Here is a 27,800-nt window from a genome sequence, read left to right as displayed (position 1 = left end):
CGGGGCCTGGGGGCTGGCCTGAGTCCCAAGCCCTGAGCCTTGGGGCTACTGTAAGGGTGTGGGAAGCACGAGCAGCTGGAGGGGACACCAACAGGGGCTTTTCCTCTTGACAATGGTCGCAGTCATTCTTTCCCAATGACCACATTGAATGACTTGGCCAGCACTAGACGCCTTCAAAGCAGCTTTTAAAAAATGTTTTTGTTTTTGAGCCACACCCAGCGATGCTGGGGGTTACTCCTGGCTCGGCACTCAAGAATTACTCCTGGCGGTGCTCAGGGGACCTTGAGATGCCAGGGATCAAACCCAGGTCAGCTGCATGCAAGGCAGACGCCCTTCTGTTCCCGGCACTTGTTTTGGTCTTTGGGCCACAGCCAACAGTGATCGGGAGTCACTCCTGGTTGGGGAACCTGGTGCAGAGGGTTGAACCCGGGTCAGCTGCGCGCAGGGCAAGCACCTACCCTGCAGCCCTATCACTCCTGCCCCTAAAGCAGCAGCTTTGACCTTTGGAACCCACCTGGTAGGCTTCCTGCTTTCTGGAACTTACCCTGCCCAAGACTCAGCTCTTTCTTCCTCTGGGAGCTTGTCTAGTTTTCTCTTGGACAAATGGTTGATCTGGTGCTGCAAGGACCTTGCTACTGGGGGAGACATGGAGATCCCCCCGCCCCCACCCCCTTGTAAGGATTGGTGTGGTGCTGGGGGACACCCCCCCCCCCCCCGGTTGCTGTAGTGATCGCACACACCTTAGTTCAGCACATTTTTTGGTGTTTTGGGCACACCCGGCAGCACTCAGGCATCACTCTTGGTGGGCTCAGGGGACCATATGCAAGGCCAGAGATGAAGCCTGGGTTGGCCCTGTGCGCAGTAAGCATCCTCCCTTTGTACCACCACACCAGCCCGCAGTGCATGCTGATGTGCCAGCACCTTGCTGGGTGCACACAAGCAGTACCGAAGGTCACACTTGGAGGCCCCACATTTTGCCCGAGTTTGTGTGAGGTGCCAGGGATGATTCAAGCGAAAGCACGTGCACACCACTGAGCCACAGGCCTCCGCTCTCTAAAAAGTTTATTTTACATCGCGAGATCGAACGAAACGTCCAGTTCAAATGTAGGTTCCTGCTGTTTGGGGGCTACACCTGGATGCTCTCATGGATCACTGCAGAGGGCTCAGGGGGCCCTGGGGTGGCAGGGACGAGACCTGAGTCAGCTACATGCCAGAGTGCCCTCCCACCGTCCTACTACACTCCAGCTCTGCCTGGATTCGCTGGGCCAAATCGGGGCTGGACCTAAGCGAGTTGGTGACGTGTACCCGGTCCTGAGAATCAACCAAACTCATCCTTTAAAGCTCAGCCCATGAGTGACCGGCCAGGCCCCAGCCCATGTCCACGGTGCGGGAGCGAGGAGGCACCTCTGTCCCCACCCATGGCGCTGCCAGCACCCGGTGCCATGGACCAACTCCCACAGGCCCAGGGTGGCCGTGCAGTTGGGAAGGTGGTCTGCACAGAGGCGGACAGCAGCACATGGGGCACCGGGCAGTGGCTGCAGAAGGAAGGGTGCTGGTGTGGCTGCCGGGTTGGCCGTATGGAGGGCAGGGACTGTGGTCCTGGCATGTGGTGGTGGGAAGGGGGGTGGGGTGGCCGGTGGTCCCAAGAGCCAGGACACCCAGTGTCGATGGGAAGCGGGGACTGCCATGTCCCCCATGGGCAGCTGGGTGCCCAGCCCATGAAGGTCAGACAAAGCCAATGAGAGGAAGGGCTAAATCACTTGGCCTCACACTTGTGCGACCCCAGTTTCCTCCTAGACAACCCCAGGAGTGACCCCCACAGAGCTGGAGGCTGCAGTTAATAGCAGGCGTGCCCCAAAGTACCCTGGCCTGGTCCTGTCTCCACAGCACCCCAGTGCACACGTGTCCCCCTGGCAGGCAGGTGGGGCCAGACCAGGAGCCCCGGGGGCTGTGACCTCATGACTGGTCTACTTCTCCCCTTGTTCCCCACCAGGGCACAGCACAGCCCATGCATGGTTTGAACCCCTTGGGCTGCCCCTGGACACAGCTGTGTTCCAGAGCCTTCCCATGGGCAACGGGGTCGCAGGGCCACATCCCACAGTGTACTAGCCCTGCTCCCCTGGCTTCCTCCTCCGACACCCACCTTTCCGCTGAGGTGGCCAGGTGCAAGGGCAGGAAGGCAGGGGACCCCTACCTCACGTGACCGGGAAGCACTGTGGCCCCACAGAGGACACGGGCACTGCCCAAGGCAGCTGCGGGGCAGAGATAACAGGCACAGGCAAGGCGCCATGCCAGACCCTAGGCCACTGGCCCCTCCCAGCCCGCAGGGGCTGATTCATGCGCCGGGCACTGGGGTTGGGTCAGTGCCGCCCTGGGAGGTGATTACCAGAACCCAGGAGTTGTCAAGGGCAGGCAGGGCCGGACGCCTGCGGGGGCGCCTGGGCGGGGCTAGATGAAGCCTCAGCCCCGTTCAGCCTGTGCCCTGAACAGTCAGCCCTGCCAAAAAGAGGAAGTGGGGACCGGGCCTTCCAAGGGTCCCTGAAACCCGATGTGGGGCCTGGTGATGCCCTAGGAGCCGACGGAGGCTCTGCATGTGGGATCCCTGGGTTGGCCCCACTCTGGCCTCAGCACCCCTAGGACCCCAAAAATTCTGCCTGTGGCAGGTGTGATGCACCTGGGAGGCCATGACCTAAGAAAAGGGGCTTTTAATGGGGCGACAGACCCCATGCGCTCAGTGGACACCGTCCGTGGTCGCACACCCCTGTGGTGGCGGTGTCCTGTGTCCCTGGCAATGCTACCGGGCGGCTCCCCGGGCACAGCTGGGCAGCAGGTCCTGTCCTGCAGGGCACCACGGGCATCCTGGGCGCCTGGTCTCCGGCTTATGTCCCTCGCCCGGGGAGGGAGAACGTCTGTGCCTTGCTGGCTGGTGCCCGGTCACTGCTTGGCCTTCTTCACAATGGTGCCCACGGCTGAGATGACGGTGGTCTTGGAGCCGCTGGCGCTGGTGGTGACGGTGACGACGGCCGGCAGTGTGGCGGTGGTGGTGAGGATGGTAGGCTGCGCGATGCTCGTCACCGGGATGGCTGAGTCCCACTTGCTCTTTCTCTTCTGGGCGTCTGGAGGACGGTGAGGCGTGTGAGTGAGCACCTGGGGCACCCCGCAGGCTTGGGGTCCCCCCTCCCGCCCCAGACCGGCCCCTCACCTGCAACAGCGGTGCTGGCCGTGGCAGTGGCTGGGGCTGTGGCATTGGTCGTGGTGCCTTTCTTGGTGCCCGTCACAAACTCAATCTGGAGTGGGAGGGACAGTGAGACGCAGGGCTCTGCTCTGGGGAGGGGACCATGCCCCCCATGGTGGCACAGAATTCACGCTGAGGGTGGAAGCAGGGGACGGGCGAACCCAACACCCTTACCCATCGCCATCTACTCCCACGAGGGAGGCAGAGAGGGGACCTGGCCTCGGGTGAGGCTGGTTACGATGGCACCCAAAGGGCATGTCTGGCCTCACATCTGGGGAACAGTTGGGGCTCAGGGTCCGAGGGGAGCCCCCTGGTCAGCTGATGGCCAGGGAGGCTCCAATGGCCCCAGGAGTAGGGGAAGGGCGACTCCAGACACTGGAACCCAATTGGGATCCAGAAGCACCTTCAGCTGGGCAGGGGCGACCCCTCCCCAGGCCCCCCCACCCCACCGACCCCCGCCCAGCCCACGCACTTTGGTCCGCTCCTTTTTGGCCTTCTCCAACTTGTCCATCTCGATCTTCTGAGCTTTCGCTGCAACAGTGAGAGAGGGGGTTAGGAGAGCAGTGTGGGGGCAGCTCCTGTGTGGGGTGCTGCCTGCACCCAGGGCTGGGTCAGCACAGCGCAGGGACCACCTCCCACAGGCTAAGGGCTACAGCCCCGCCAGTGTCAGGGATTCACTGGAATGTCCCAGTTAGAGGCAGGCGCTGACATCGTGCCCTGCTCTGTCCAGGGCGCCTCCTGGGGCTAGACGTGCAGGCACGTGCTAGAAACCACTCTCGTCTCCCTGGGACTTTAGCCTCAGGATCGCACTTTCCCACCCAAAGTGGCCCAACCAGCTCGCTGTTTTACAACAGTGTTTATCAACCACCATGACCCCCGCCTGAGGAAAGGCTGCATTCCCAAGGGCTCAGCACACACCATGGCCTGCACCCCGGCCCGAGCATGCCGCACTCCTGTCACCCAAGGGTGCCCGGCGCCGGCCTCCCTCGCCCCATCACCCCTCCCGGCAGCAGCTGCCCTGCGCTCCCCGCTGTGCCACCTACCCAAGGCCTCATAGTAGGAATCCTCAGACCAGCCGTGGGGGTCGAACATATCCTGCAACGAACAAGCCCCAGGGGTCAGCGGGCCAGTGCCTGGCCAGGAACCACAGACAAACAAGGGCTGTTCTGGGCCCCGCGATGGGTCCCCCTGCCCGATCTTCCAGGGCTCAGTGGTCACCCAGGCCCTGCCCTGGGCAGTGCCCCAGAGTTACAAGAACAACAGTGGAGCCAGGCAGCGCCCCAGGTCCACGCCCCCCCGAACAAGTACGCCCAAAATCTCTCTGTTTGACCCCAGCTAACACCCAACTGATGGGGGTGCCCTTCTGCCAAAGAACCTCACTGGCTCCCTGGCCGCCGCCCATGCACCCACCTTCGGGTAGTTGGTGCCAAGCTCGTCAATCGCACAGAACTGGATCAGCTTCTCGTAGATGCTAGGGAGGGGAAACTGATTGTGGGCAGGCCCAGAACCTGGGGTGTGGATGCACCCCGAGCACAACCGCTCCTGACCAGTTTCCAACGTCTGCACTCCAGGGACTGGGGACAGACAGGCACCATCCCCCCGTCCCCCAGACACTGAGTGAGGCGGGGCCAGGGAGAAGCTGGAGCTGCGAAGGGGCACATCTGGACCATTTGTTTTTGGAGGGCCAGACCAGGAAGTGCTCAGGACTCATTTCTCGTGAGGTTTGGGAGACCATCCAGGGTGCCAGGAATCAAACCCAGGTCAGCCTTTCCTGCTGTACTATGGTCCTGGCCCTACATGTGGTCTGAAGATGCTGCTGACCACTCTGGTCTGTGACGCTGGACAGGGTCACCCCACACAGGCAACCCACGGCAAGGGCAGACCAAGACCATCTTGTCCCTTCCCATGTGCTGCAGATGGGGAAACTGAGGTCCAGAGTTGGGGTGAGACCCAGCCACGTCCCCCCGCTCACCATCCGCAGTCTAGTCTAAACCTCATGCATGAAGCCTGCAACTGGGGGGCGGCAAGAGGCGCACCTGGGGTTCCGGAACTCCTTCTTCCTCTGGATGATGTAGTTCATGTCCATGCCCTCCTTCACCTTCCGCTCGTACAGCTTCTGGATCTTGTCCTCGGGAGGGGAGCAGGCTGGTAAGGCCAGGCGCCTGCACAGGACATGGGCCCAGAGCCATGCCCGGACATACCAGTGCCCACCGTCCCCTCGGCCCCTCTCCCTCTGTGGGCGAGGGCATGGGGACGAGGGGGCGCAGAGCAGCTGGGGAAAACAGGCCGCCCTCAGGACATGTGCGTGAGTGGGACGACTTACAGCCAGTGGCAGCCATGTCAGCCACGCTCCCCCCAAGGTCACCCCCTTGGATGCTGTCATGACAGCACGAGTGAGATGGCCCCCAGACTTGGCTCAGGCAGAGCACCCCGCAGTCCCGGGGTGCTCTGCAGCCAGACTTCATGGGAGGAAATCCTGGGCCCACACCCCTTCTGCCAATGGGCACCTGTAGGAGCACTAGAGGGGGAGTCCACGCCCCTCCACGGCAACCCCCTGAAGACTGGCCAGAGGAAGCCGTAATGGAGTGGTGAGGGGTCTGGCCTGCACCTGGGAGGGTGACAGCGAGGCCCCCTCCAGCCACTGTTTGTTCTCAGGGCCACCTGGCAAGACTGTGTGTGGGGGGGGATGCGGGCCGCCGGGAGGTAGGAGGGCTGGACCCGCCCTGCCCCGCCCTGCCTGGCAGGCTGCTGGGCTCACAAGCTGGGGCTTGCTGCTGACGTGCGGGGATACGGCACCGTGGCAGGGGGTTGAGCCGACAGCTCAGCAAAAGGGGTAAGACTTCCGGGAAGGGGGCGTCTCTGCCGCTCCCAGCCCTGGGTCGTGAGTCACCATCCCTGGGGGGAGGGGAAGCGGACAAGAAGCAGAGGCTGAGGATGAGGGGGCAACCGTGGTACCCAAGGCTGTTCTGGGGCAGGGGGACAAAGCGCAAATGCACAGCCAAGCACAAACGCCCCGTTTCTCCTGGATTTCTAGCATTTTCCATTCTCACAGGCTCTGGAGACTGTGGCCAAGGGCGCAAGGAGGAAGTGGCCTGTCCCCGGGGCCTCCCGAGGGGTTGTGGGGCTGGGTACAGCATCAGCACATGCGGCCAGAGGGCCAACGGGAGTGGTGCTTACTTGTAAGTGGTTTGAACACCTGCCAGGGGGCTCCGGCGGGATCTTGATCTCGTCAGGTGCCATGTTCCGCACTCGCTCAGAGAAGGAGGCTGTGGGGACACAGAGGACAACTCAGGGGTGGCTGAGGGCCAGGAGCAGGGCCCCTTCCTCTCTCGGCCACCGCCATGGATGTTCCCCGCAGAGTCAGGGCCCTCCCTGACCTGCCGACCCCGCTGTCAAATGCACCCTGGGGAACAGGCTCCGAGCCAGGCAGGGCCCAGGCCGCGGTTTCTCTCGCTCCTGTCCCCAGGGCCCCGGCCGCCTGCCAGCGCTCTCTCCCGCGCCCACACAATGCGCCTCTTGTTGACTCCCAGAACCTTCCCTCATGAAAGAAGCTTCACAGCGGGCAGAGAGCAGGCGGGGCGGGCCTGCGTGCACGGACAGGGCACGGCGTGTGCCCACGACCCCCCAACCAAGGCGGGTTCATGCTTCCTGGGGCAGTCGGGGGCCACTCTATCTCCCGAGAATGTAGAGGATCAGGGGCTGAGCAGGGGCACCCATGGGCTGTCCCCAGCGAGGCACATAGGCTTCTCTCTGCCTGGCCCCCCTCGGGGTGCAGCCAGAGCCCAGCCCAGCTGGTCCTCAGATGGCCACGCAGCCAAGGGGCCCAGGGCGGGCTGGGGCCCAGGCGGGTGGGGGGCAGGGAACTGTGCCCTGGGGTGCTGCTGGGCCTGTGAGTGCCTGGGATAAAGACAAAGGACACCCTTTGGCATTTGCCAGGAAAAAGCCGTTTGGAAAAACAGGGTGTGACACTGTTGCCACGACAACCCAGCCACACTCAGGGCGACAATGGGCTGGGGTGTGCAGGACGGGCTGGGAGCCAAAAAATTCCCATAGGAAGTGGCGGCAAATACGCCCGCACCCTTCCACTCCACCCACGGCCATAGGCCCCTGCCATGAGCCGTGGCACGAAACGGGACCACAGGGCAGCCATTCTGAAGACGTGGCTAGGACTGTACGCTCAGCTCCAGAGTAAAGACCTTCACTCCAGGCACATGCAGGACGCGGTGCAGGCACTGTTAGGCTTGGGGGTCTTGAGTGTGGCCCCTGGCTAGAACTGGGAGCTTTCCTGAACGTAGGGAGAAATTTAGGAGATGAGATAAAAGCTTGTCTTGTGTAGTTCTTTTTTTTTTTTTTGCTTTTTGGGTCACACCTGGTGATGCTCAGTGTTACTCCTGGCTCTGCACTCAGGAATTACTCCTGGCGGTGCTCAGGGGACCCTACACGATGCTGGGGATTGAATACAGGTTGGTCCCATGGAAGGCAAAAACCCTACCTGCTGTGCTATTGCTCCAGCCCTAAAAGCGTGTCCTATAGATTCTGATATTAAAAAGGAAAAAAAAAAGTTTTTGAGTCAGAGGCTGGGAAGATAGCATAGGGGGTAAGATACCGTCTGCCTCGCACATGGCTGCCCTGGGCTCGGTCCCCGGCATCCCAGAGGGTCCCCCGAGCAACTGCTTCCCTGTGTGAGGCCCAAGCCCAGCACCCCGGAGCTGAAGCTACCGCATACAGCATCTTGGGGAGCAGGGGTCCGCTGCCGCGTCCCGCCCGCTGCCCTGGTCTACTGGGCCTTCGAGGAAGCAGCCACACTTGGGGCCCAGGGGAGCCTGTGTGATTCACCCGCGGGCACGCCCAAGCCAGAGCCCAGTGCTGCACCCAGAGCTGCCGGGGAGGAAAGTGAGCAGGTAGCAAGGCCACCAGGCCTACGTAGCAGGGGTGTGCGGGGAGTCACAGCGCCCAGTTAGCCTGTGGGCACCGTGGGCCGGCACACACATGAACATGGAAACACCCCATTCTCCCGGCCATGCCGGACCCCAGAGTCTGGTCTGGTGGGATCCGTCAGCGCATGCGGCTGACCTGGGTTCGACTCCCAGCATCCCATATGGTTCCCTCGAGCACTGCCAGGAGTAATTCCTGAGTGCAGAGCCAGGAGTAACCCCTGAGCAACACCGGTGTGACCCAAAAAGCAAACAAAACAAAACGAAACAAAAAATAAACTGTAGCAGGGGCTAATGAGCCAACACAGGGAGCACTGCACAGTGAGGCTAAGTAAGGGTCACCCCCAGCCCCAGCACCGGGCGATGCCTGGAAAATCTTTTCTGTCACATGGGGGCAAGTCAGGAGCGACCGGTGTGACAGAGAGGGGGCGTCCGCTACAACCCTGGCACAGTTGCACAAAGCCAAGGCTGGGAGTGCTAAGCTGGCCGAAGGCCCGGGGGCTCCTCCATACTAAGCCCCATGACAAAGACCCACATATGGGAGGGGGGGTGTCCCGGGTTTGAACCCTGCCCCGCATGGCCTTCCACATGGCCGGGGGTGGGGCCCCACAGTTTCTGGGTAATGCATAGATGAAACGGGGGGAGCCTGGCTTCCGCCACCCCATGGTGCTAACAAGGGAAATATCAGCTTTCAGGGGACGTGAGGGATGTGGAGAGAAAGGCAGACCCCGGGTCACGCTCCAGCACCTGCGGGCCAAGCCTGGGGATCTGCACGGCCGAGGGTGAGCTTCTGTGGATGGGCCCTGCCCGGGCTGGCTGAGGAGTACAAATGCCTTTCTAGAAAGTGCTACCCGTTCTCTCACCTCCAACAGCTGCAGGTCTGTGCCTGAAGCAGGTGCTGTGGGGAGGGCAAAGGACAGGCCTGGAGCCCCTGGCCGAGGGGACCCAAGTTCCCTTGGACCATTGGGCCCAGTGGGACTCGGTTCTCAGTCACAGTGGCTGAGCTGAGGGAGTCAGCCTTGGGACCTGAGCCACCAGAACAGCCTGGCACCCTCGGGGGACAAGGGATGTTTCTCCCTCGGGGGTCAAAGGGAAGCCTGGCAAGGGCACAGCGGTCAGATGGAGCAGACCCTCCGACGGCCTGAGCCGCAGTCTGGTGTGTCTTCAGTATCCAGTTCCAGTTCCCAGAACTGACCGTGGTTGGCCCGAGGCACCCAAGGGTGTGGCAGTTCTGGGGTAACTGAGGAAGAAAGAGAGGACCCCGGTCACAGGCCCACTGACCCATCTGCCCTGCTGTACCCTGAGCAGGCCTCAACCTGGGAGGGGAATGTTGCTTTTCCCCCTTAGAATAAACATTGCTTGTTTGTTTGGGGGCCATACCCGATGATGCTTAGGGGTTACCCCGGCAGTGCTCAGGGAACCATATGAGAACCTAGGTCGGCTGTGTGCATGGCAAGTGCCCTACCCACTGGACTTTCCGGCCCCTAAACACCATTTTTCTTTAGCCTGGGGGTGGGGCGATGTTCTGGGCTTACCCTGGCTCTGAGCTCAGGAATTACTCCTGGGGATGCTTGGGTGGGGGGTGGGAGACAGTATTTGGGATGCCAGGGATTGAACCTGGGTCAGCCATGTACAAGGCAAACACCCTCCCCTCTGTACTACTGGTTGGCCCCTAAAGATTGTTTTTTTAAGGCAAAAGTGGAAGCAGTAGGGAGCCTTCCCCGGGTGTGGGAGTATGTGGCTCTCTGTGAGGGCAGCCTGGCCCGCGGCACACACCGGCCCGAGGCTCCTGGGCACTTACCCACTAACTCCTGGGGGTCCCGCTTCTCTACTTCCGTGTTATCCTGCAGAAGAGGAGCAGAAACAGGACGTGAACTGGGGCTCTGAGTCAGTTACTCTCTTCACCCAGGCCACTGTGAAGCACCCCTACTCCCAGCCCCTGCACCCACAGTCTCGCATCTCCATCTGGTACTGCTAACACGGAACCGCGAGCAAACACACAGTACTTGCTGACTGCTCCCTGAAGAATTTATTTATCTTTTCTGACTTTCGGTTGGAATGAAAGGGAAGCCTGACAAGGGCACAGCAGGCAGGTGACGGGAGCCCCAGGCAGCCCCAGACAGGATCAGGGCAGCTCAGCCCAGACAGTCCCCGGCAGGGGGCCTCCTCTGCCGGCTCCACTCGGCCCTACTGACCTGGCCCTCCTCAGGACGCGCCACCCGCAAGCTGTCCAGCCCTTCCTGCAGAGACCAGCACTGTGGGTCCCTGCCAGGCCCAGAGCATCTTTTATTTGCGGGGGGGAGGTGTGTGTGTGTGTGTGTGTGAGAGGAACCACATACACCCCCCCTCCCGCCGTGCATGTGTGGTTCCTCCCACACACGCACCGCCCCCCAAGCTCAGGGATCACGCCTGGTGGGGATTGGGGGCCCATATGGGGTCTAGAATTAAACCCCGGGTGAGCTGCGTGCAAGGCCAGCCCTACGCACTGTGCTATTGCGCCAGGCCCTCTCCAAAGCACCTTACCGATAAGTCGCTTTCCTGGGTGGGCTCGGGGAAACACTTCATCTGGACTGAACTGAGCCATGAGGACCAGACTTGGGTGTGGGGGAAAACTGCCTTCACTTCCGGTGTCCCGGCCCCTCACACAGGCTGAGGGGAGGGGGGCTGGGCCAAGTGTCAGAAGCTGCTCCCACCCACTGCCCTTCTTCCTCTGGGAGAGGACAGGTCAGTAACACGTCTACTGCTCCAGCCAGGCAAGGCCTGGGCAAGGCAGTCTCCTCTGCGACCCCGAGCACTCGTGCTGACTCTGGGGTTGTCCAGTCTCTGTGGTGGGCAGGGTGGGGGCATATGGAGGCCCGCCTTGCCAGAGTTGGGTACTCACTCACCAGGCGCCCCCAGCCCCTCTGAGGGACAAGCCTGTCCCTTGTGTCCCCTTCATGCCCTCCTGGGAGCTCTCTGGGTACTAACTGTAGGGAAATATCTGCAGAGACCCCCACCCACCCTGCCACAACCAGCCCGTGTGGAACCCCAGGGACCCCAGACCCCAGCAGGAGGGGCGTCAGGGAGAGCACACACATCCAAAGATGCCAGGTGAAACAAATCAGTGCAAAATCCCCTTCCTGGAAGGCAGGCCAGGGTGTGGCTGACCTCGGCGCTCAGGACCTGACCTTCCTCAGTGGGTGGGAGCATCCCCCACGGCACTGGGGCCACCAGGAGGACACCCGGGGCCCTACACACTTCAGACCTCCCCCACCTCCCCACTGGGTTTCTTTCAGTTTTGTTTTTTGTAGTATCAGACCCAGGGCCTGACCCAGGGCCGCGGCTGCGCCATCACCGTCAGGAACACACAGGAAGCCACAGCCCTGGCAGGAGAAAGGAAGAACCTGGACCTGAAGGCCCAGCAGAGCTGCCAAAACAAAGTGGCTCTGGAGGCGGGTGGAGGCGGGCGGGGCGGGGGTGGGGCCTGGCGGGAACCTGGGACCTCCCCCACCCCAGGCCCCACATCCAGTAGGAGCACATAGGGGCGTGCCGCCCGGGCCCTGCAGTGGCTGTTTCCAATCTGAAAGTGGCTTCATCCGGCCCAGGGAAGCATCCTGGCAGGGAGAACGCAGTTGCCAGGCCAGCAGGGCAAGGACGAAAGTGCCCAAAGGGGCTGGATGTGTGCTGGGTGACGTCATGGGGAGCGGGAACAATGCCTTCCAGAGCTGCCTAAGCACACCGCAGGAAGCCCTCTGCTCTCCATCACTCCGGCTACAGGAAGCCGCCCGCAACCCCTGTATGCACAGACGTCCTCGTTAAGGCCATTTTCTCGGGGCTGTTGCTTCCCCGCAGGGTCTGAAGAGACACGTGGGGTTCCCCCGGCAGGGGGGACGACGACGACAACGACAGAGCAGGAGGCTCTGAGCACGCATACCGAAGGGCCCCAAGCAGACGTGGCCCCTTTTCCTAGAAACCGTCCCCCCAAGTGCCCTACCTTCTGACAGCAAATGAGAGGAAGAGCCCGCCACCCCCTGGGGGTGGGGGTGGCATTGCCCCCGCTGGAACCTACCCAGATACATGGTTGAACTGCCCTCCTGGCCCGTCGGGGACAGGGAGATGGCCCAGGACTGAAGGGCCGCCTGTGCCCGGTCCTCCTTCCTGCATCCACTCCACACCAGGCGCTGGCACACGCTGGGCACAGAGCGCAGATGAGACCCAGTCTGGGAACCAGACAGATGCACAGTAAACGGGCACGGACGCAGGCTCCAGGCTGAGGGCACCACGGGGAGCCCTGTGGGTGCCACCTGTCAGGAGCCCCTAGGGATCACCACGAGAGAACGCCGAGTTCCCTTTGTCTAGTGTTTGGGTCTCACGCAGCAGTGCTTAGGGCTGATTCGTGGTGGGTGTGATGACCCGGGTTCCCACTGTCCTGTTGTGTTTTTAGGCCACCGTTGATGGCAGTACTCAGGATGCCAGGGATGGAACATGGGCGATGGCCAGGCCAGTGCATTCCTGGCCGTACCACCACCCCAACACCAAAATCAGCTCCATGAGGTTGCCAGGAAAGTGGCAGCTCTGGAGTGTCCCTCGGTCTGTCTATGAGCCTCAAGCCAACTGTGTGGCTTCAGGGCTACAGCTGGGCACATGGAGGTCACTGGAAAAGGTGAAAGGGGCTCTGGGGTAGGTGCCGTGCCCGCTAAGGCCTGTCGCTGCTCCAGGGGAGAGCGCGCTTGCCCACTGTGCCCAGGGCAGTGCCGATGGCCTCCCACTAGCCCCCCCACCTCCACCTGCCAGCAGGGAGCTGAGGCCAGCCCGTAGAGGAGGGGACAGGAGGGGTATCCCTAGGCTGGTCCCCACAGTCCTGATAGGTCCACGCAGGCGGGGAGCACGAAGGAATCATCCTGTGTGCAGGGGACAGTCGAGCGGTTTGCTGAGCCCCAATTTTCAGCGCCGGGCGTGGCCTCCAAACCCTCACCACGAAGCCGCTCCTGCCGAGAGCTCAGTCAGGACAAGGTCCCAGGCCTGCTCCTGCCCGGGCACGTCGTGGGTGCTGGACGCCGCCCAGAGGGGAGCGCTGCACCCCAACGGCGCTGCTCCCTCAGCCGATCCTGCTCTGGGCGGAGGCACGGCCACACCTCAGAGAGTCATGCTCGGCATCCGCACCCCAAGGGCAGGGGGGGCCCTCCAGGGCCCTGGACAATGCTGGGCATGGGGCCCCAGGGCAAGCAGGCACTGGATGTGTGGGGCCTCTGGGGCAGGGGGCCCAGGTGTTGGAGACCCAGGTGTTGGCTGACTGGGAGCAGAGCCACCTAGAACTGCGACTGTCAATCTCTGGGCACTCATGGAGCACGACCCAGTGGAAATTCAGTGTTCTAGAAGGCAGGGTCAGTAGGAGACTCCTGGCCACTGGTCATCCTCTACGAGGCCCCAGCTGCCAGCCGAGTCCCCCTGCAGAGGTGACCAGCTCATGGGCTTCTTGGGGCAGCGGTGAGCCACAAATCTGGGCCCCAGGGCCTCTCCGTCACACGAGAGCTACGCCCACAGGCTGCCAGGCTTCATGTCTGCGGCTCACCTCAGGGCATGCCGGGACAGAGTCCAGTGCCCTTCCCAGGGCACTGAGACTGTCCTGCTACGGGTCTCAGGGGCCGGGGGAGGGGCGGCGGCGGCTAAGGGCCGAGTGTGTTGCCTGCCTGGCAGGCAAGAGGCCCTGAGCTCTATCCCTGGCACCACACACCTAAAACAAACAGGAGCAAGCCTCTCCCCTGAGGAGGCTGGGCAGTGCCAGCCAAATGCCAACTAGGTGTGGGCATCTGTAACTGACTGCACAAATGTCACATGATGGGCTCCGGTGCCAATGCAGGAGTGGGTGCTGCATGAAACAGCCAGGGTCAAGGGTCGGCACCGTCTTGGGTCTCCATGTCACTTCTGCCACCTCCCCAGCGCATCCCCTTTTACAGCGGGGGGAGGCGGATCAAAAAACCAAGGGGCCAAACCTATGTTCTCAGAATTCCCTCGAGGGTGCCAGGGGTGAGTCAGGCCACACCGTACCCCCTGGAGGCAGACATACCCTTCCTGTCCTCCCGGTGAGTCAACAGGCAAAGTCCACATCAAGCCGGAAGTGGCAATGCTAAACTTCAAAGCCAGAGCCTCGGACTTTAAAGCCCCGTTACTCACTCCCCAACCCCGCACCTCTTGCCCCTAAACAGGGCAGCTGTGAGGAGCAGCTTTTGGGACACTGTGGCTCCAGGAACAGTCAGTGCTGGCCAGAGCCAGGCAGGCCGTAAACCCTGGCTGGGGGCAAGAGGGTCAAGTCTTGCCTGGGTCGAGTCTAACTGCGGACAGGGGGAGCAGCTCAGGAATCCCCAGGGCCTGAGTCAGGGCTGAGTCGGCTGACCGGGAGGGTGGGGTGGACCCCCTCATCACATCTGAATAAGGGGGTGCAGCTGCAGCTCCAGCCTGGAGTCAGAGGGGCCTCGGGAAAGCTCCAAACCAATCCCGAACCCCGCTACGCCCTCTCTTTTTGGGCCACACCTGGCGGCGCTCAGGGCTTACTCCCGGCTCTGCGTGCAAAGATGACTCATGGTGGCACTTGGAGGACCCCATGGGGTGCTGAGGATTGAACCTGGGTTGTCTACTTGCCCAGCAAGAGCCCTGTGTGCTGTACAACAGTTCTGGCCACACCCTCTGCTGACTGCGTTACCAGGCGTGTGGGTTTCCCATGAGAACTGGCATTCACAGAAATTGTCCCCCTGCACCCCTCAGGCAGTGTTGAGTCTCGCTCAACTCATGTACCGTGAGAGTTGCGTTTTCTGTTATTGGGGAACTCTACTGGGTGGTGCTCAGGGATCATTTCTCGTGGTACTTGGGGAACCGTATGTTTTGCCAGGGATCAAACCCGGCCAAACAAGGTTGGCCTGCGTGCCAGGTATGTGCCTTATCTACTGTGCTGGAGCTCCAGCCCCAAGTCATCGACTCCTTCGTATACACCCTTATAACCAGACTGGAGCACACAGCCCTGGGGACACTCACAACAGACCGCTGACACAACCCAGACCGCAGATACACACAGACTGCAGATATGCACGGACCACAGACACACAAAGACCGTATACATGCTCGAACTGCAGACATACACGGACTGCAGCCGACAGAGACCAGCATCAAAGGGGAGGGGCCGACCCCTCACACAAACCAATCTGGCGACATTGATGACCACGAAAACCGCATCCATTGGAAAACCGAAACCAAACCCCAGCTTCAGCCCCCCACAGGCCTCCTTCCTGCCCTGGAAAAGCACCATTTCTTAGCAGTTCCCTCTCTTGGGACCTCCTAAGAGAAAGTCCAAGTTGAAGCTTGGAGTGGCGGCCGCTGGGCCCCATGCTGAGACCTGGGAGAGGAATCTCGGCCCAACAGCCACCGGGCATGGGGGTCCCGCTCACCCAGCAAACACTCCCGGGCTGCGAGCCATACCCCTCCCGGCCCTCAGACACTAGCAGAGCCCGTGGGGAAGGGCGCTCAGCTGCGGTCCCATGGGGTCGCACGTTTGCCTGCATGCAGGAGCCCCGGGTTCCAGCCTGGCACCACCATGTGTGGACTAAACACCCGAACAGGAGGGAGAGCGGGCGAAGCCTTCCTGGGGTGACTGTGGGCAGGCAGCTGTAAGTTCTCGTGCTTCAACACGTGTGAACAGACCAGCAGCCCCCAGCATGCCCGACACCCACCCAGAAACGGCCACCGTTGAGCCCCATCAGACTGACAAGCCACCAGACCATTCCAGCTCACTAGCTCCGGGACCATGCGTTACACCCAAGCATCAGCACGCTGTCACTGTGGCCCCGCAGGGTCACTGAAGCTGATTAAAAAGTTGCCCAGAAGCTCCCAGCTCAGGGGCCTGATCAAGTAACTAGAGGAACAGCCAGCATCAACCAGCCTGGCACAGTCTTGAATGGTGGCTTTCCTAACCCCAGTGTGAGGGGGACAATTGCTACAAAGTGACCTTTTTTTTTTCTTTCCCCCTTTTTGGGTCACACCCAGCGATGCACAGGGGGTTACTCCTGGCTCTGCATTCAGGAGGTGCTCAGGGAACCATATCGGATGCTGGAAATTGAATCCAGGTTGGCTGCATGCAAGGCAAATGCCCTACCCACTGTGCTACTGTTCCAGCCCCACAAAATGACTCTGAATGATGTAAAATTTGGCGATCCTGTCTGCCTTTGTGTTGTAACAAACAATAGAAAGCACACTTATTTGTGCCCACACTGGGGCAGGCTGGGTGGTGGGTGGGAAACTGGGGACACTGGTGAAGGGCACGTCACCTCGTGCTGGGCCTGATGTTGGAGCACTGAATATCTGAAACTGCTTGATTACGGACAAGTTGGTAAATCACGAAATTATAATAAAACATTAAACACACACACACACGTGCGCGCGACCAGTAATAGGGGCTGGAGGATCAGTACAGCAGTTAGGGAACTTGTCTTACATGCAGCTGACTCGGGTTCAATTCTTGGCACCCTGTATGGTTCCCAAAGCCTTACAAGAGTGATCCCTGAATAGAGAGCCAGGAGTAAGTCAGTCAGTCCTGAGCACTGCTAGATGTGGCCCGAGAACCAAAATAATAGTAATGATAAGTCTAAAAAAACCAGGAGCTGGGGAGGTAGTACAGCGCGTAGGGTGCTTGCTTTGACACAGCTGGCCTGGATCTGATCCCCAGCCTGGTTTGATCCCTGGGATGGTCCCCAGAGCCCATCAGAGATGATTCCTAAGTGCAGAGCCAGGAGCAAGCCCTGAGTACAGCTGGGTGTTGGGTACCCCCCTCCTCCCGCAATAAGTAAATGAATCATATAAATAGAAGACCAGTAACAGGGCCAGAGAGATGCAGGAAATGCACATAAATTTGCAGGCAGAAGATCCGAGTGATCCCTGGTACTGCATGGCCCCAGAGCACTGCCAGGAGGAGCCCCTATTAAGACAGCTAATAAACACAGGGGGCAAAGGGCTGGAGAAAGCAACAGAATGACTCGAGCAGCTCTGCCCTATGCAAATGCCCCCTTGGGCACCCAGGAGGCAGCAGTGCTGTGGAGCCATCCCAGGGCACCACTCTGGCACTGGAAACTGCTCCCCAGACCCCGGGACCCAGGCCGGACCACACATGCTCATGGGTGGGACTTTTCCCAGCGGCTGAGAGGTGGGCGGACAGCGAGGGTCACTGTGTGCAGCTGCCTCCTTCCGGCCCGAACACTCCCGCCGGAGTGCAGCCAAACATTCCAGAGACGCCGAGGGGTGAGGAGCCGGGGCAGCCCTGTCGGTGGGATGGACAGCCAGGGCTGCCTCTGGCCTGCAGGAAGGGGAAAGGTCCCGGATATGTCCCTGCCCTCATGGTCCCAGTCCCCCGTGTGGTGAAGTGCACAGGGCCTGCCGCGGAGGGGTCAAGCGCTGCACCCTGAGTCTGGGCGCAGGTGCCGGGGGACTTTATGTTTCTGGAGCTCAGAGACTCACACGGGGCCAGAGAGATGGAACAGTGGGTTGGGCACTTGCCTTGCCCATGGTCCGCCCAGGTTCGATCTCTGGCATCGCGCAGGGTCCCCTAAACCCTGCCGGGAGTGATCCCTGAGCACCGTTGGGTGTGGCCCAGAAACAAAACCAAACCCCCAAAATCTCACACATGCCTTCTTGCACTGAGCTGGGGTCACGCACGCCCGTGAGAAGAATGTTGAAGGGGCCGGAGAGGGCGCTAGAAGGGCTGGTGCATCTTGGACACCTGCCTTTACTCCAGGCACCATCGGGAGAGACTCTCTAGGCACAAAGCTGGGAGTGCAGCCCCTGTCCAGCCCCAGCACAAGGGGTGTGACACAAAAACTAAAACTAAAAAAATAAAAAAATTCTGGATCTCCCACGCCCCCAAGGTGACCCTGAGACCCTGCTTTGTTTTGACAGATGCCTGTTTGCTCGGGCTGGGATTCTTTCCTGGGGTGGAAGCCGGGCTCTGGGGCCTGATTCACTCTCCCGGGGCAGGGTGTGGCGGGGACGGCGAGTGGAAATACCTTCGTCCACAGGAACTGCAGGAGCGCGGAGCTCCTTCCGTGTTTGTTTTAACACGGAAAACGGTCGGGGGAAAACGGTCCGGGGCAACCGAGGTAAGAGGTAGACAAAGGAGAGTGGCCCCGAGGGCAGCCCCGATGCCAGGCGCCACTAGATGGAGGAAGAGACTGAGACACGGGCAGGGTGGGCATAGGACAGCAGTGGCGCCTCCCGGTGGCTGTCACTCACCCCTGCGAGAACACTGTCCCGCCCCCCAGCTAGTGCACAGCCGTGTTGGACCAAGAGTCAGGAACCAAGAGTGCTCACAAAGACCGGGCTCGGTCCTGCCTTTCTCTGGTTTCTGGACCACCCTGGGCAATGCTCAGGGGCTACTCCCTGAGTTCGGGGGTCGTTCCTGGTGGGTGTTTGAGTGGTGCTGCGAACAAACCCCACCTCGCACCTCTGTGCTAGGCCTCTGAACTATCTCCAAGCCCCCTGGGGTCACCCTTTCTCATTCAGACCGTGGCTTTTACAAGCAACCCCAAATTTCAGGTAAGAGTCAGGGTGACCTCAGATACAGCACCCATGTGTGTCCCTCCTGCAGTGCAGACCCCCAAGGCCCCTTGGCCCAGGACCAACCCCCCACCAACCCCGTCGCCTGCAGAGGTTCCCTAAAGCTCTTGGTGGGAGGGGGACAGGCCCCACTTCCACCAGGTTGATGGCGAGGAGCCGTGTGGAAACGAGTGGCACCCCTGCCCCCCTCCAGGAAGCGGGGTGTAGTTTATAGGACGTCTCCTCTGCAGAGAAGCGCCGAGGGCCAGGGTTCCTTCCATAAAATCCCGGGTTGCTCCAGGGCTTCCAACTGCCCCCAGCTGGGCTGCCCCTCTTCTGGAGTCAGGACGACCCCCAACGCAGCTCAAGGCTCTCCCTGACACTCAGAGCAGCAACAGAGCCAGTACCAAGCTCCTCCGACATCACCCATAGGCTGAGCGGGTGCCCCCGACCCTGCACCAGGGCTCCCAGCAGCCCCTGAACACTTGCAGAAATACAAAACAAACAAAAAACTTTAAATAGGAGCTGGAGTCATAGCACAGAGAATAGGACGTTTGCCTTGCATGCGGCTAAACTGGGTTTGATCCCCAGCATCCAGTATGGTCCCCCAAACTCCACCAGGAGTAAGTTCTGAGTGCAGAGTCAGGAATAAACCCTGAGCACTGTTGGGTGGGCCCCCTCAATAAAGAATTAAAACCACACTACTCTTAGCACTTTTGGGCAGAGAGGGCGTTCATTATTATTTCTCATAAAAACGTGATTTATGGGGCCAGAGAGATAGTAACACTCGGCAGGGCGCTTGCCATGCACATTGTCACCCTGGGTTCAGTCCGTGACACCCCACATGGTTCCCTGAGTACCCCGCCCCCACTTCTGAGCTGTCCTGTCATGCCAGGACAGCTGAGTGCAGAGCCAGGACTGAACCCTGAACATTGCCAGGTGTGGCCCCAAATCAAACCAAGCAAGCAAAACCCAAAGCAAACCAAACCAAGTGACTTTCGGTTTTCTCTGAGGGGGAAGAAGCCAGAGGTGGGAGCCAGGACCTCACGCACACTGGCCAGAAGCCACGTCTCCACACGAACTCACTTGACAGGGAAGGACAGGGCCTGTACTCCCAAAGGAGCAATATTTGCAGTTCTCTGTTTAACTTCTAAGAGGGAAAATAAACAACAGCTCAAAAGAGAATTTAAAAAAAAGGGGGGGGGGATAGGCGGCCTAAGCAATAGTACAGCAGGTAAGGTGGCCAACCCGGGTTCGATACCCGGCATCCCATAGGGTCCCCCGAGGACTGACAGGAGTAATTCCTGAGTGCAGAGCCAGAGCTGAGCCCTCAGCTCGGGCTGGTAAACCCAAAAACCAAAACCAAAACCAACAAAACAAAAAAGCATTCTTACAAAGCTGAGGTAGGCTGGAGTGCCACCTAGTGGGCGAGGCAGTCATGGCGCTGCCCATTCAGTATCCTTCCCGGCAGGGTCAGTAGGGTTCTTTCCCTCCGAGCGGCTGGGCACAGCAGACACCTCCTTCCAGCTCTGCGTGCCCCCTCACCTTACCCCCCAGTTTCTCAGGGGTCCTTCCCATCTCATGATCCCCCAGGGGACGTGAGGTTTGGACTGTGCATTCTAGAAATATGTGTCCTGCGTGCCAGCCACTTTCAGGGTCGGGAAGGATGTCCCTGGCTCCCCAAAGGCCAGCAGTGCACACACAGCCCCAGGGCAACCTCTACACAGAGACCCCAATGCCCACACCCCGCAAACAGGAGGGCAGGAGAGGACAACCAACTGTACGCACCACTCAGGGGCTGGGGCACAATTCCACAGTAAAGCACATGCTTTGCACGTGTAATGCTGGGGTTTGACCTGGGCACCCCAAAATAAATAAACACAAAAACCAAAGTCAACACCTAATGAACAGGCCTAAAGATTCAGGAACATTTCCTTTCTGGCGTCCACACAGAGTGACTGCAGAGTGACTGTCCTTGGCCCAGCACACAGCAGCCCTTCCCTGGGGCAGACACGCCCATGCCTGTGCATCTCCCCTTTCTCTTTGGGCTGGCACCTGAGGAATCTGCTGGAAACATCCCACTCGCCTCACTCCGGGCTCCACCGACCCAGTTATCTCCAACACTCAGCTGCTCCATTTGTTTTGGGGACACACCAGGGCTTCACATTGTCATTGGGGGAATTTGCTGAAATTCTCCCCCCGCCCCTTTTGGGTGACACCCGCGATCCAGCGATGCACAGGGGACCATATGGGATGCTCGGAATCGAACCTGGTTTTGCTGCGTGCAAGGCAAATGCCCTCCCCGCTGTGCTATCACTACAGCCCAATTTGCTGAAATTCTACGAAGTCACCTTGCTAATTTTTTCTGTTTATGAACCCGGGATAGAACCCAGGATCTCACATGTGCAAGGCAATGCATGCCATGGTGGGGGCCTGATGGGCCCAGTGTTCTGAGAAGCCAGAGGACATAAGAGACTCCTCAGACTCCCCCACAGCTGCCCACATGGAGGGCAGAGAGCCATCAGGCCAGCAGGAAGCAGCATAGGCAGGCCCTGCCGTGCCAAGACGCCGGCCTCTTCCGGGACACCGAGGCACCTGCCCTCCTGTGCCCCCGCACACTCGGAGGGCTTGCAAGGCAAGCTGCTCCGGCCTTCCTCCCCCTGGGCCCAGCTGGGCTCTTTCTGTCAAGTTGGTACTGGGTTGGGGATGATTCGAAGGGGCTTTTCATCCAGGAGCCCAGGACTGGATCTCTAGCCCTGGAGGGTCCCTAGTGAGGCCCCCAACAGTGATCAAGCAGTAAGCCAATGGGATCCCAGTTCAGCAGTTCCCAGATGCTCCCCGCTTTGCCCCCAGCCATCCCACCACAGCTAACACCAAGTACCTCCGGGTCATCGGCCTCAGGCTTTTCACTCTCTGAATCTTCATCTTCCTACAAAGACAAAGAATGGAGAGGATTAAGCTTCAGGGAGGAGGTGCTCCCATACAAAACTAGAAGCTGGAGCAAAGGGGTCCTCCCTCACCCTATCCCCTCCCAACCACAGGGGCCAGAACCAAAGAGGGGGGAAGGGGACGGGGTGCAGGAAAGAACAGAAGGCCACTAAGCTCAGGCTTAGAAAGCCAAAACGTGCACCAGTGACAAGGCCCGAGAACGGAATAATGCAAAGCCCACAGGACAGAGAGGCACAAGCTGGGCTGGAAGACAGAGGGAAAGATGCCTGCCTTGTACGCAGCCTGCTTGGGTTCCATCCCTGGCACCCCAAGGTCCCCCAAGCCCTACCAGGAGAAAGCCGGGTATAGCTCCCAAATCAGAGGGGAGGGGAGGAACAGCTTGTTATGGTGAGTCCATCACAGTACTTCCCAGTCGATTACTAAATGGCGCCAACCCAAACCAGAAGCAGGACTAGAATCAGCTTCTTCTTTGTTTTGACCACCACCCCCTCAAAAGACTACCAGGCCATGTGCACAAGCCCCCCCACCCCATGAGCAGCAGGAAGGGGTGTGGCGTGTGATACCGGAAGGCAGACATGCCCAGGGGGCCTGAGAGCTGACCCTGCCCCATACAGCCTCCTCCCCCCCCCCCCCCCCCCCCCGCAGGAGCCCAGTTGTCCACGGAGGGGGAGAGAGGTCTCAAACAGCTTTCTCTCTGGAGTGCCACAGCTGGCGGTGCTCAGGGACCAAATGTGGGGACCAGAGACTAACTTGGGACGCTGCAAGGCAGGTCCCCGAACCTCTGCACTTTCCTGCAGGCCCAAATTGTTCTCTTTTTGGGGGGCCTTTCCAGGTGGTTCTTGGGGCTTAGTCCCGTTTTTGTGCTCAGGAATTATGGTGGGCTGATGCCCAGGGATTGAACAAACAGTGTCAGCCTCATGCAAAGCGCACGCCTTAACCTTGTGCTCGCTTTCTGAGCTGAAACTGTTTTCAACCAAGCTTCACCTTCACCCAGTACGAACCGGAACCAGAGGGTAGGAACGTCGCTGGGGAAGACACTGGGCATGGGCAACTGAGACAAAGACCAGGGTCTAGAGCACCGGAATGAAGTGCTGGAGGTTAACCAAGCAGGGGGTGCCAGCAGCCGAAGTTTTAAGCAAGAGTCCCCAAGTCTCCTTCGAGTGGGGCTGGAGATCATTCAGCAAGCAGGGCACTTGCCTTGCACATGCCCAAACAGGCTTCCATCCCTGCCACCCCCTATGGTGCCCCAAGGCCCACCAGGCATGATCCCTAAGCACAGAGCCAGGAGGAAGCCCTAAGCACAGCCAGGTGTGGCCCCCAAACAAAACAACAACAAAAACCAATCTCGCCAATCCAGTCAAACAAATACACATTATTTGGTTATCTATATTAGAATTCAAGGAGAGAACTTGCCAGCAGGATGGATAATGCAAGCTCTTTGCAAAGCAAATGTGGACCAACACACATCCTGGCTGGAGCACAGGTTTTGCATGCAGGAGGCTGATTCCGTTTCTATGCATGCATCGGGAACACCACCAGGAGTGAGCACTGGGTGCACAGCTGGGAACAGTCCCCATGCATGGATGGGTATGGCGACAAACCCAAAGTAAGTAAACAAACAAAAGCTCCAATCCACACACCATCCAAATTTATCTCCAAAAAAGAAACAACAACAACAAAAAAACCAACACTTGTAGATTAACATAAACCAGTAGGTATGATTTAAAGTCACAAGAGGGCGACACAGGTCAAAGGGCTACTAGAGCACATGGTTCCCATACAGGAGACCTTTTTTTTTTTTTTCTCCTTTCCTTTTTGGATCACACCCGGTGATGCTCAGGGGTTACTCCTGGGTCAGGGGACCATATGGGATGATGGGATTCGAACCTGGGTTGTCTGCCTGCAAGACAAACGCCCTACCCGCTGTGCTATTGCTCCAGCCCAGGAGGCCTGGGTTTGATAGCCCAGGATGCTTCCCTCAGTGCCTCAGAAAACAAAACAACAAAAAAACCCCCAAAGACAGGAAAGGAAAATTTGCAAAGCTTTTCTAAACAAAATCCAGTCAATTCTGGGTTATCAGCAACAGTGGTGGGGCTAAGGACATGAAAATAACCCCCCAAAGAGCTGTATCACTGTATCACTATCATCCCGTTATTCACCGATTTGCTCAAGAGGGCACCAGTAATGTCTCCATTTGTCCCAGCCCTGAGATTTTAGCAGCCTCTCCTTACTTGGTGCCTGCTTTGGAGGTTCTTTCAGGGTCAGGGGAATGAGACACATCATTGTTTGTTTTTGGCATATTAAATATGCCACGGGAGCTTGCCAGGCTTCGCCAAGCGGACAGGAGACTCTCGGGAGCTTGCCGGGTTCTCCAAGAAGGAGAACTAGACTATGAGGTCCCCCAAAGAGCATTTAAAAAAAAACACACAGAACCCCCAACATACTGTTAATGATTTTTCTGTTTTGTGGCCACGGTTGGCAGTGGCGGTGGGAGGGGGGGTGGTGGTGGTAGGGAGGGGACGCTACGTGGTGCCAGGGATCAAACCAGGTCTGCCACAAGCGAGGCTGACACCCTCTCCCCTGAGCTGTCGCCTGGGCCCCACGTGTTTAATTTGGAAAGCCCGTTAATACCAACCCTGCAGTCACTGCATAGGAGGAACCTCACAGACAAATGAGGCTCAGCGGGACGTCTGCGCTGACCAGTCAGCACCCACACTGGCTCCGCGCATGCTGAGCACCGGTCACGTGCCTGGCTTTCCTGCCTCTCCAGGACCAAGAAAACCGAAACTAAAGTTCTGTCTCTTTTTTCTTTTTCTTAGGTTTTTGGGTCACCCCTGGCAGTGCTCAAGTCTCACCCCTGGCTGGGGGTTGAAGGATCACTCCTGGTGGGGCTTGGGGCGTCATATGGGGTGCTAGAGATCAAACCCGGATGGGCCGCATGAGGCGAGTGCCCTCCCTGCTGTACCGTCTCTCTGGTCCCGATACTTTAGGATTCTGGCTAACAAGGCCCAGGTAATGGTGTATCTGAAATCTTTCTTGGTATTTAAAAAGCCTCTTTCCGGTAGTCAAAGAGACACAGCACAGGGCTGAGAGCACTTGCCTGGCACCACATGGGCCCTGAGCACCGCTGGGCAGAGAGCGAGGCTATTTACGGAATATGCATAATAAACACAGAACCATATATATATATATGTATTTTTTTTTTTTTTTTTTGCTTTTTGGGTCACACCCGGCAATGCACAGGGGTTACTCCTGGCTCTGCACTCAGAAGTTACTCCTGGTGGTGCTCAAGGGACCATATGGGACGCTAGGAATCGAACCCGGGTTGGCCGCGTGCACGGCAAACGCCCTACCCGCTGTGCTATCTCTCCAGCCCCAAAACAAAATATTTTTAAAAGATAAAAGGAATTGTATTTTTAAAGCAATTACTATATGTACTATTAGAATAAGTAATTATTGTCACTAAAAATGTATAGGAAGGAAGATAGGAAGGAGAGAGGGCAGGTGAGAGAAAGCCTTCCAGGAGAGGGAATACAGTGCAGTCCTGGGAGAAACCCAAGGGGCTTCAAGGGCCTCTGCCTGGGGCCAGGTTTACTTACTGACTGCTTGCTGTTCTCATCCTCCTCTTCTTCATAACCTTCTTCATCGCCCCCGAGACGAGAAAAGTCATCCTCACCATAGGCTTCAGACACCAACCCGCCCTTCTCCTCTGAAAGCAAGGGAAAACCAGGATTATAACACACGCCATCCCCGTGGAAGGAGACCTAAGCTCGGGGGTTGCCCATGATGGCGTCTGACATCTTCCTTTATCCAACCATCACAGCAGTTGTATGAACACTTCTCTCTCTCTCTCTCTCTCTCTCTTTTTTTTTGGGGGGGGGGCACACTCCCCAACTGTGTTCAGGCAGCGCAGGGGCACCACTGGCAATTCTTGGCCAGTCAGGCTGGTGGCTCAATGCATGGTCTGGGCCTGAGCTGTGGGGGGCTACCAGGGCCAGCTTATGGGTGCTGGGGGCTCCGGAGTCACACCCAGCAGTACTCAGAAGACCATGAAGGGCATTAGGGCATCTGCCTAACTACCTGGTCCCCTGAACACCTCTTTTTGTTTTGGCCAGCAGTGCTCTGGGCTTACTCCTGGCTCTGTATTCAGTGGTCACTCCTGATGGTGCATGAGGGACCCTACGGGGTTCCAGGGATTGAACCTGGGTTGGCCACGTTCAAGACCGGCTGTACTTCGGCTGTACTTCCTCTCTTTCGCGATGTACACATCTCCTTCAGTCACAGCTACTAAAGAACCTCTCTCCTGTGACATGCCCAGAACTGCCCCCGCCCTGCCTGCCCACCCCGCCCCCGTGGGTTCTCCCACTGGAAACAGGATCTGAAAACTAGGCCCCTTGGGGGTTCCCCATCACACCTACCTCACAGACATCTGAGAGATTTAACACAAACACAACAGAGGCTCTCCTGTGGGGAGAAACCCCCGAAAACAAACAAAATAGCCTAGTGCCACCTTCCCACAGTTCCTCTCCAGACAGGGAAACTGAGGCCCGGACACATAGAAAGCTAACCTGCAACTTGCTGCATCTCTCTGCTCCGAAAGAAACCTGTTTCCAAGTCTGGGCACTGAAACTGAAGTTGACAAGGGCAACATCATCAGCCCAGAGGCTGGACAGACTCACAAGTAAGTCGAGTCACGGCGGAGGCTCAAAAGGTTCACAAAATACCAGATCTGGTTGGAGATAGAGTACATGCCTTGCACACAGCGACCGCCAGCACCATACATAACCCAGGAATGACATCTGAGCACAGAGCCAGGAGTAGTTGATCCTAAGCACTGCAAGGTGTGGCCCAAGCTCTCTCCCCCAACAGAACCAGACTCTACCCCAGATCTACAGATCTAGATTCTTTCGCAGAGAAGACTGGCCCATGTGCATTCTTCAAAGGTTCAAGAAGAGTTCAAGGCATATTTCTAACTAAAAGCTACAAATCTAAGAGCCAGGAGCTAGAGTACAGTAGGTACTTGCAAATGGCTGACCGGGTCCCCGGCATCCTCTAAGATCCCCGAGCACCGGGAGTAGTTCGCGAGTGCAGAACCAGGAGCTAGCTCGGAGCATCTCCGCGTGTGGCTCCAAAACAGAAACAACAACAATCCCGCCCGGAGTGAGGCCGGAACACAGAGCCAGGTGTAAGTAATGAGCACGGCCAGGTATGGACCATAGAGAAAAACACGCAAAATAAATGAAAGCCACAAACCTAACAAGGTACCACCTTTCCCCCGCGCCAGGTGGGTTTTTCTCATCGCGGCCCCACCGAGCGGGCAGCCCCTCACGCCCCCTCGGCCCAGCACCGAGACTTCCGAAACGTTGCGGCAGAACCATCGAAACCGCGGCAGGGGTCGGCCCACCCTGCCTGCAAAGCGCCTACTACGTGCAGGGCCGGGGGCCGCGTCGGCGCCGCGGCTCCCGCCCCGGGGGGGGGGCTCCAGGAACCTCCGCGTCCCTCCCGCCCCTCGCGACGCGCGGCGTGCCCGGCAGAAACCCGCGCCGCCCCCACCGGCTCCCCACCCGAGCCTCACCAGTCGCACTTCCCGCCGTCTCCACTCCCGCCTCGCCGTCGGACTCGGGCTCTGAATCTTCCGCGTAAACTGCCAGCGACGAAAGAACATTCTTCTTCCCCGCCATCTTCCCGCTCGCCGGCGGGCTCACGCCGATGACTCTCCGGAGCCGACTTCCGCGCCGAGAGGCGCCCCTTCTTCCGGGTCCCAGAAGCCCCCGCGCGCGCGCGCGGACCAATCAGGGGCGGGAGCTGCCCGGGTCGCCGCGCCCCGCGCGCGCGTGACGTCATTCCCGCGCGACGGGACCGGCCGCGTCGGCGGGCGCTGACAGGGAATCCCCGAGCGCTCGGCTACTCAGAGTGGAGGGTCGCGCCGGGGACGCCGCCGCCCGGCCGGAGCCCCACACTTCTGGGCGGCCCGGGGCCGGCTGTGGTGTCGGGAGTGAAGAGACAGAGAGGCTTGGGCTGGGGGTGGCGGGAAGAGCGAGTCGGGGGCTCGGCAGGGACAGGGGAGAGCGCGTCGGGGAAGCGAGTGGGGGCGTCCGGGCTGCGGGGAGCCGAGCGGCCGGCGCGGCGGC

General features: G+C 59.3%; 1 protein-coding gene across 1 annotated transcript; it reads right to left on the bottom strand.

The window, feature by feature from the left end:
* Positions 1-2,883: 2,883 nt before the first annotated feature.
* On the bottom strand, positions 2,884-27,411 carry SAP30BP (SAP30 binding protein). Its single transcript, XM_056138130.1, has 11 exons — positions 27,245-27,411; positions 25,269-25,378; positions 21,602-21,649; positions 9,971-10,013; positions 6,413-6,501; positions 5,272-5,363; positions 4,646-4,706; positions 4,279-4,330; positions 3,708-3,766; positions 3,203-3,287; positions 2,884-3,116 (listed from the first exon to the last, which is right to left on the bottom strand). The coding sequence occupies exons 1-11, from the start codon at positions 27,348-27,350 to the stop codon at positions 2,935-2,937; spliced, it is 927 nt and encodes a 308-aa protein (XP_055994105.1). The 5' UTR covers positions 27,351-27,411; the 3' UTR covers positions 2,884-2,934.
* Between the last annotated feature and the right edge of the window lie 389 nt (positions 27,412-27,800).

Source organism: Sorex fumeus, unplaced genomic scaffold, assembly GCF_029834395.1.
Source record: "Sorex fumeus unplaced genomic scaffold, SorFum_2.1 ptg000128l, whole genome shotgun sequence".
Taxonomy (NCBI): domain Eukaryota; kingdom Metazoa; phylum Chordata; class Mammalia; order Eulipotyphla; family Soricidae; genus Sorex; species Sorex fumeus.
Note: the sequence above shows the minus strand (reverse complement) of the source record. Positions and strands in the feature narration are given on the sequence as shown.

What these genes read in the sequence shown, in the direction of transcription:
- SAP30BP (XM_056138130.1), bottom strand. Translation starts at nt 27,350, where the DNA reads ATGGCGGGGAAGAAGAATGTTCTTTCGTCGCTGGCAGTTTACGCGGAA. An exon ending in AAGGAGTTCCGGAACCCCAG is followed by an intron (nt 4,707 to 5,271) that starts GTGCGCCTCTTG and finishes TCCCCTCCCTAG; the next exon opens with CATCTACGAGAAGCTGATCC. An exon ending in TTGGCACCAACTACCCGAAG is followed by an intron (nt 4,331 to 4,645) that starts GTGGGTGCATGG and finishes TGTTCGTTGCAG; the next exon opens with GATATGTTCGACCCCCACGG.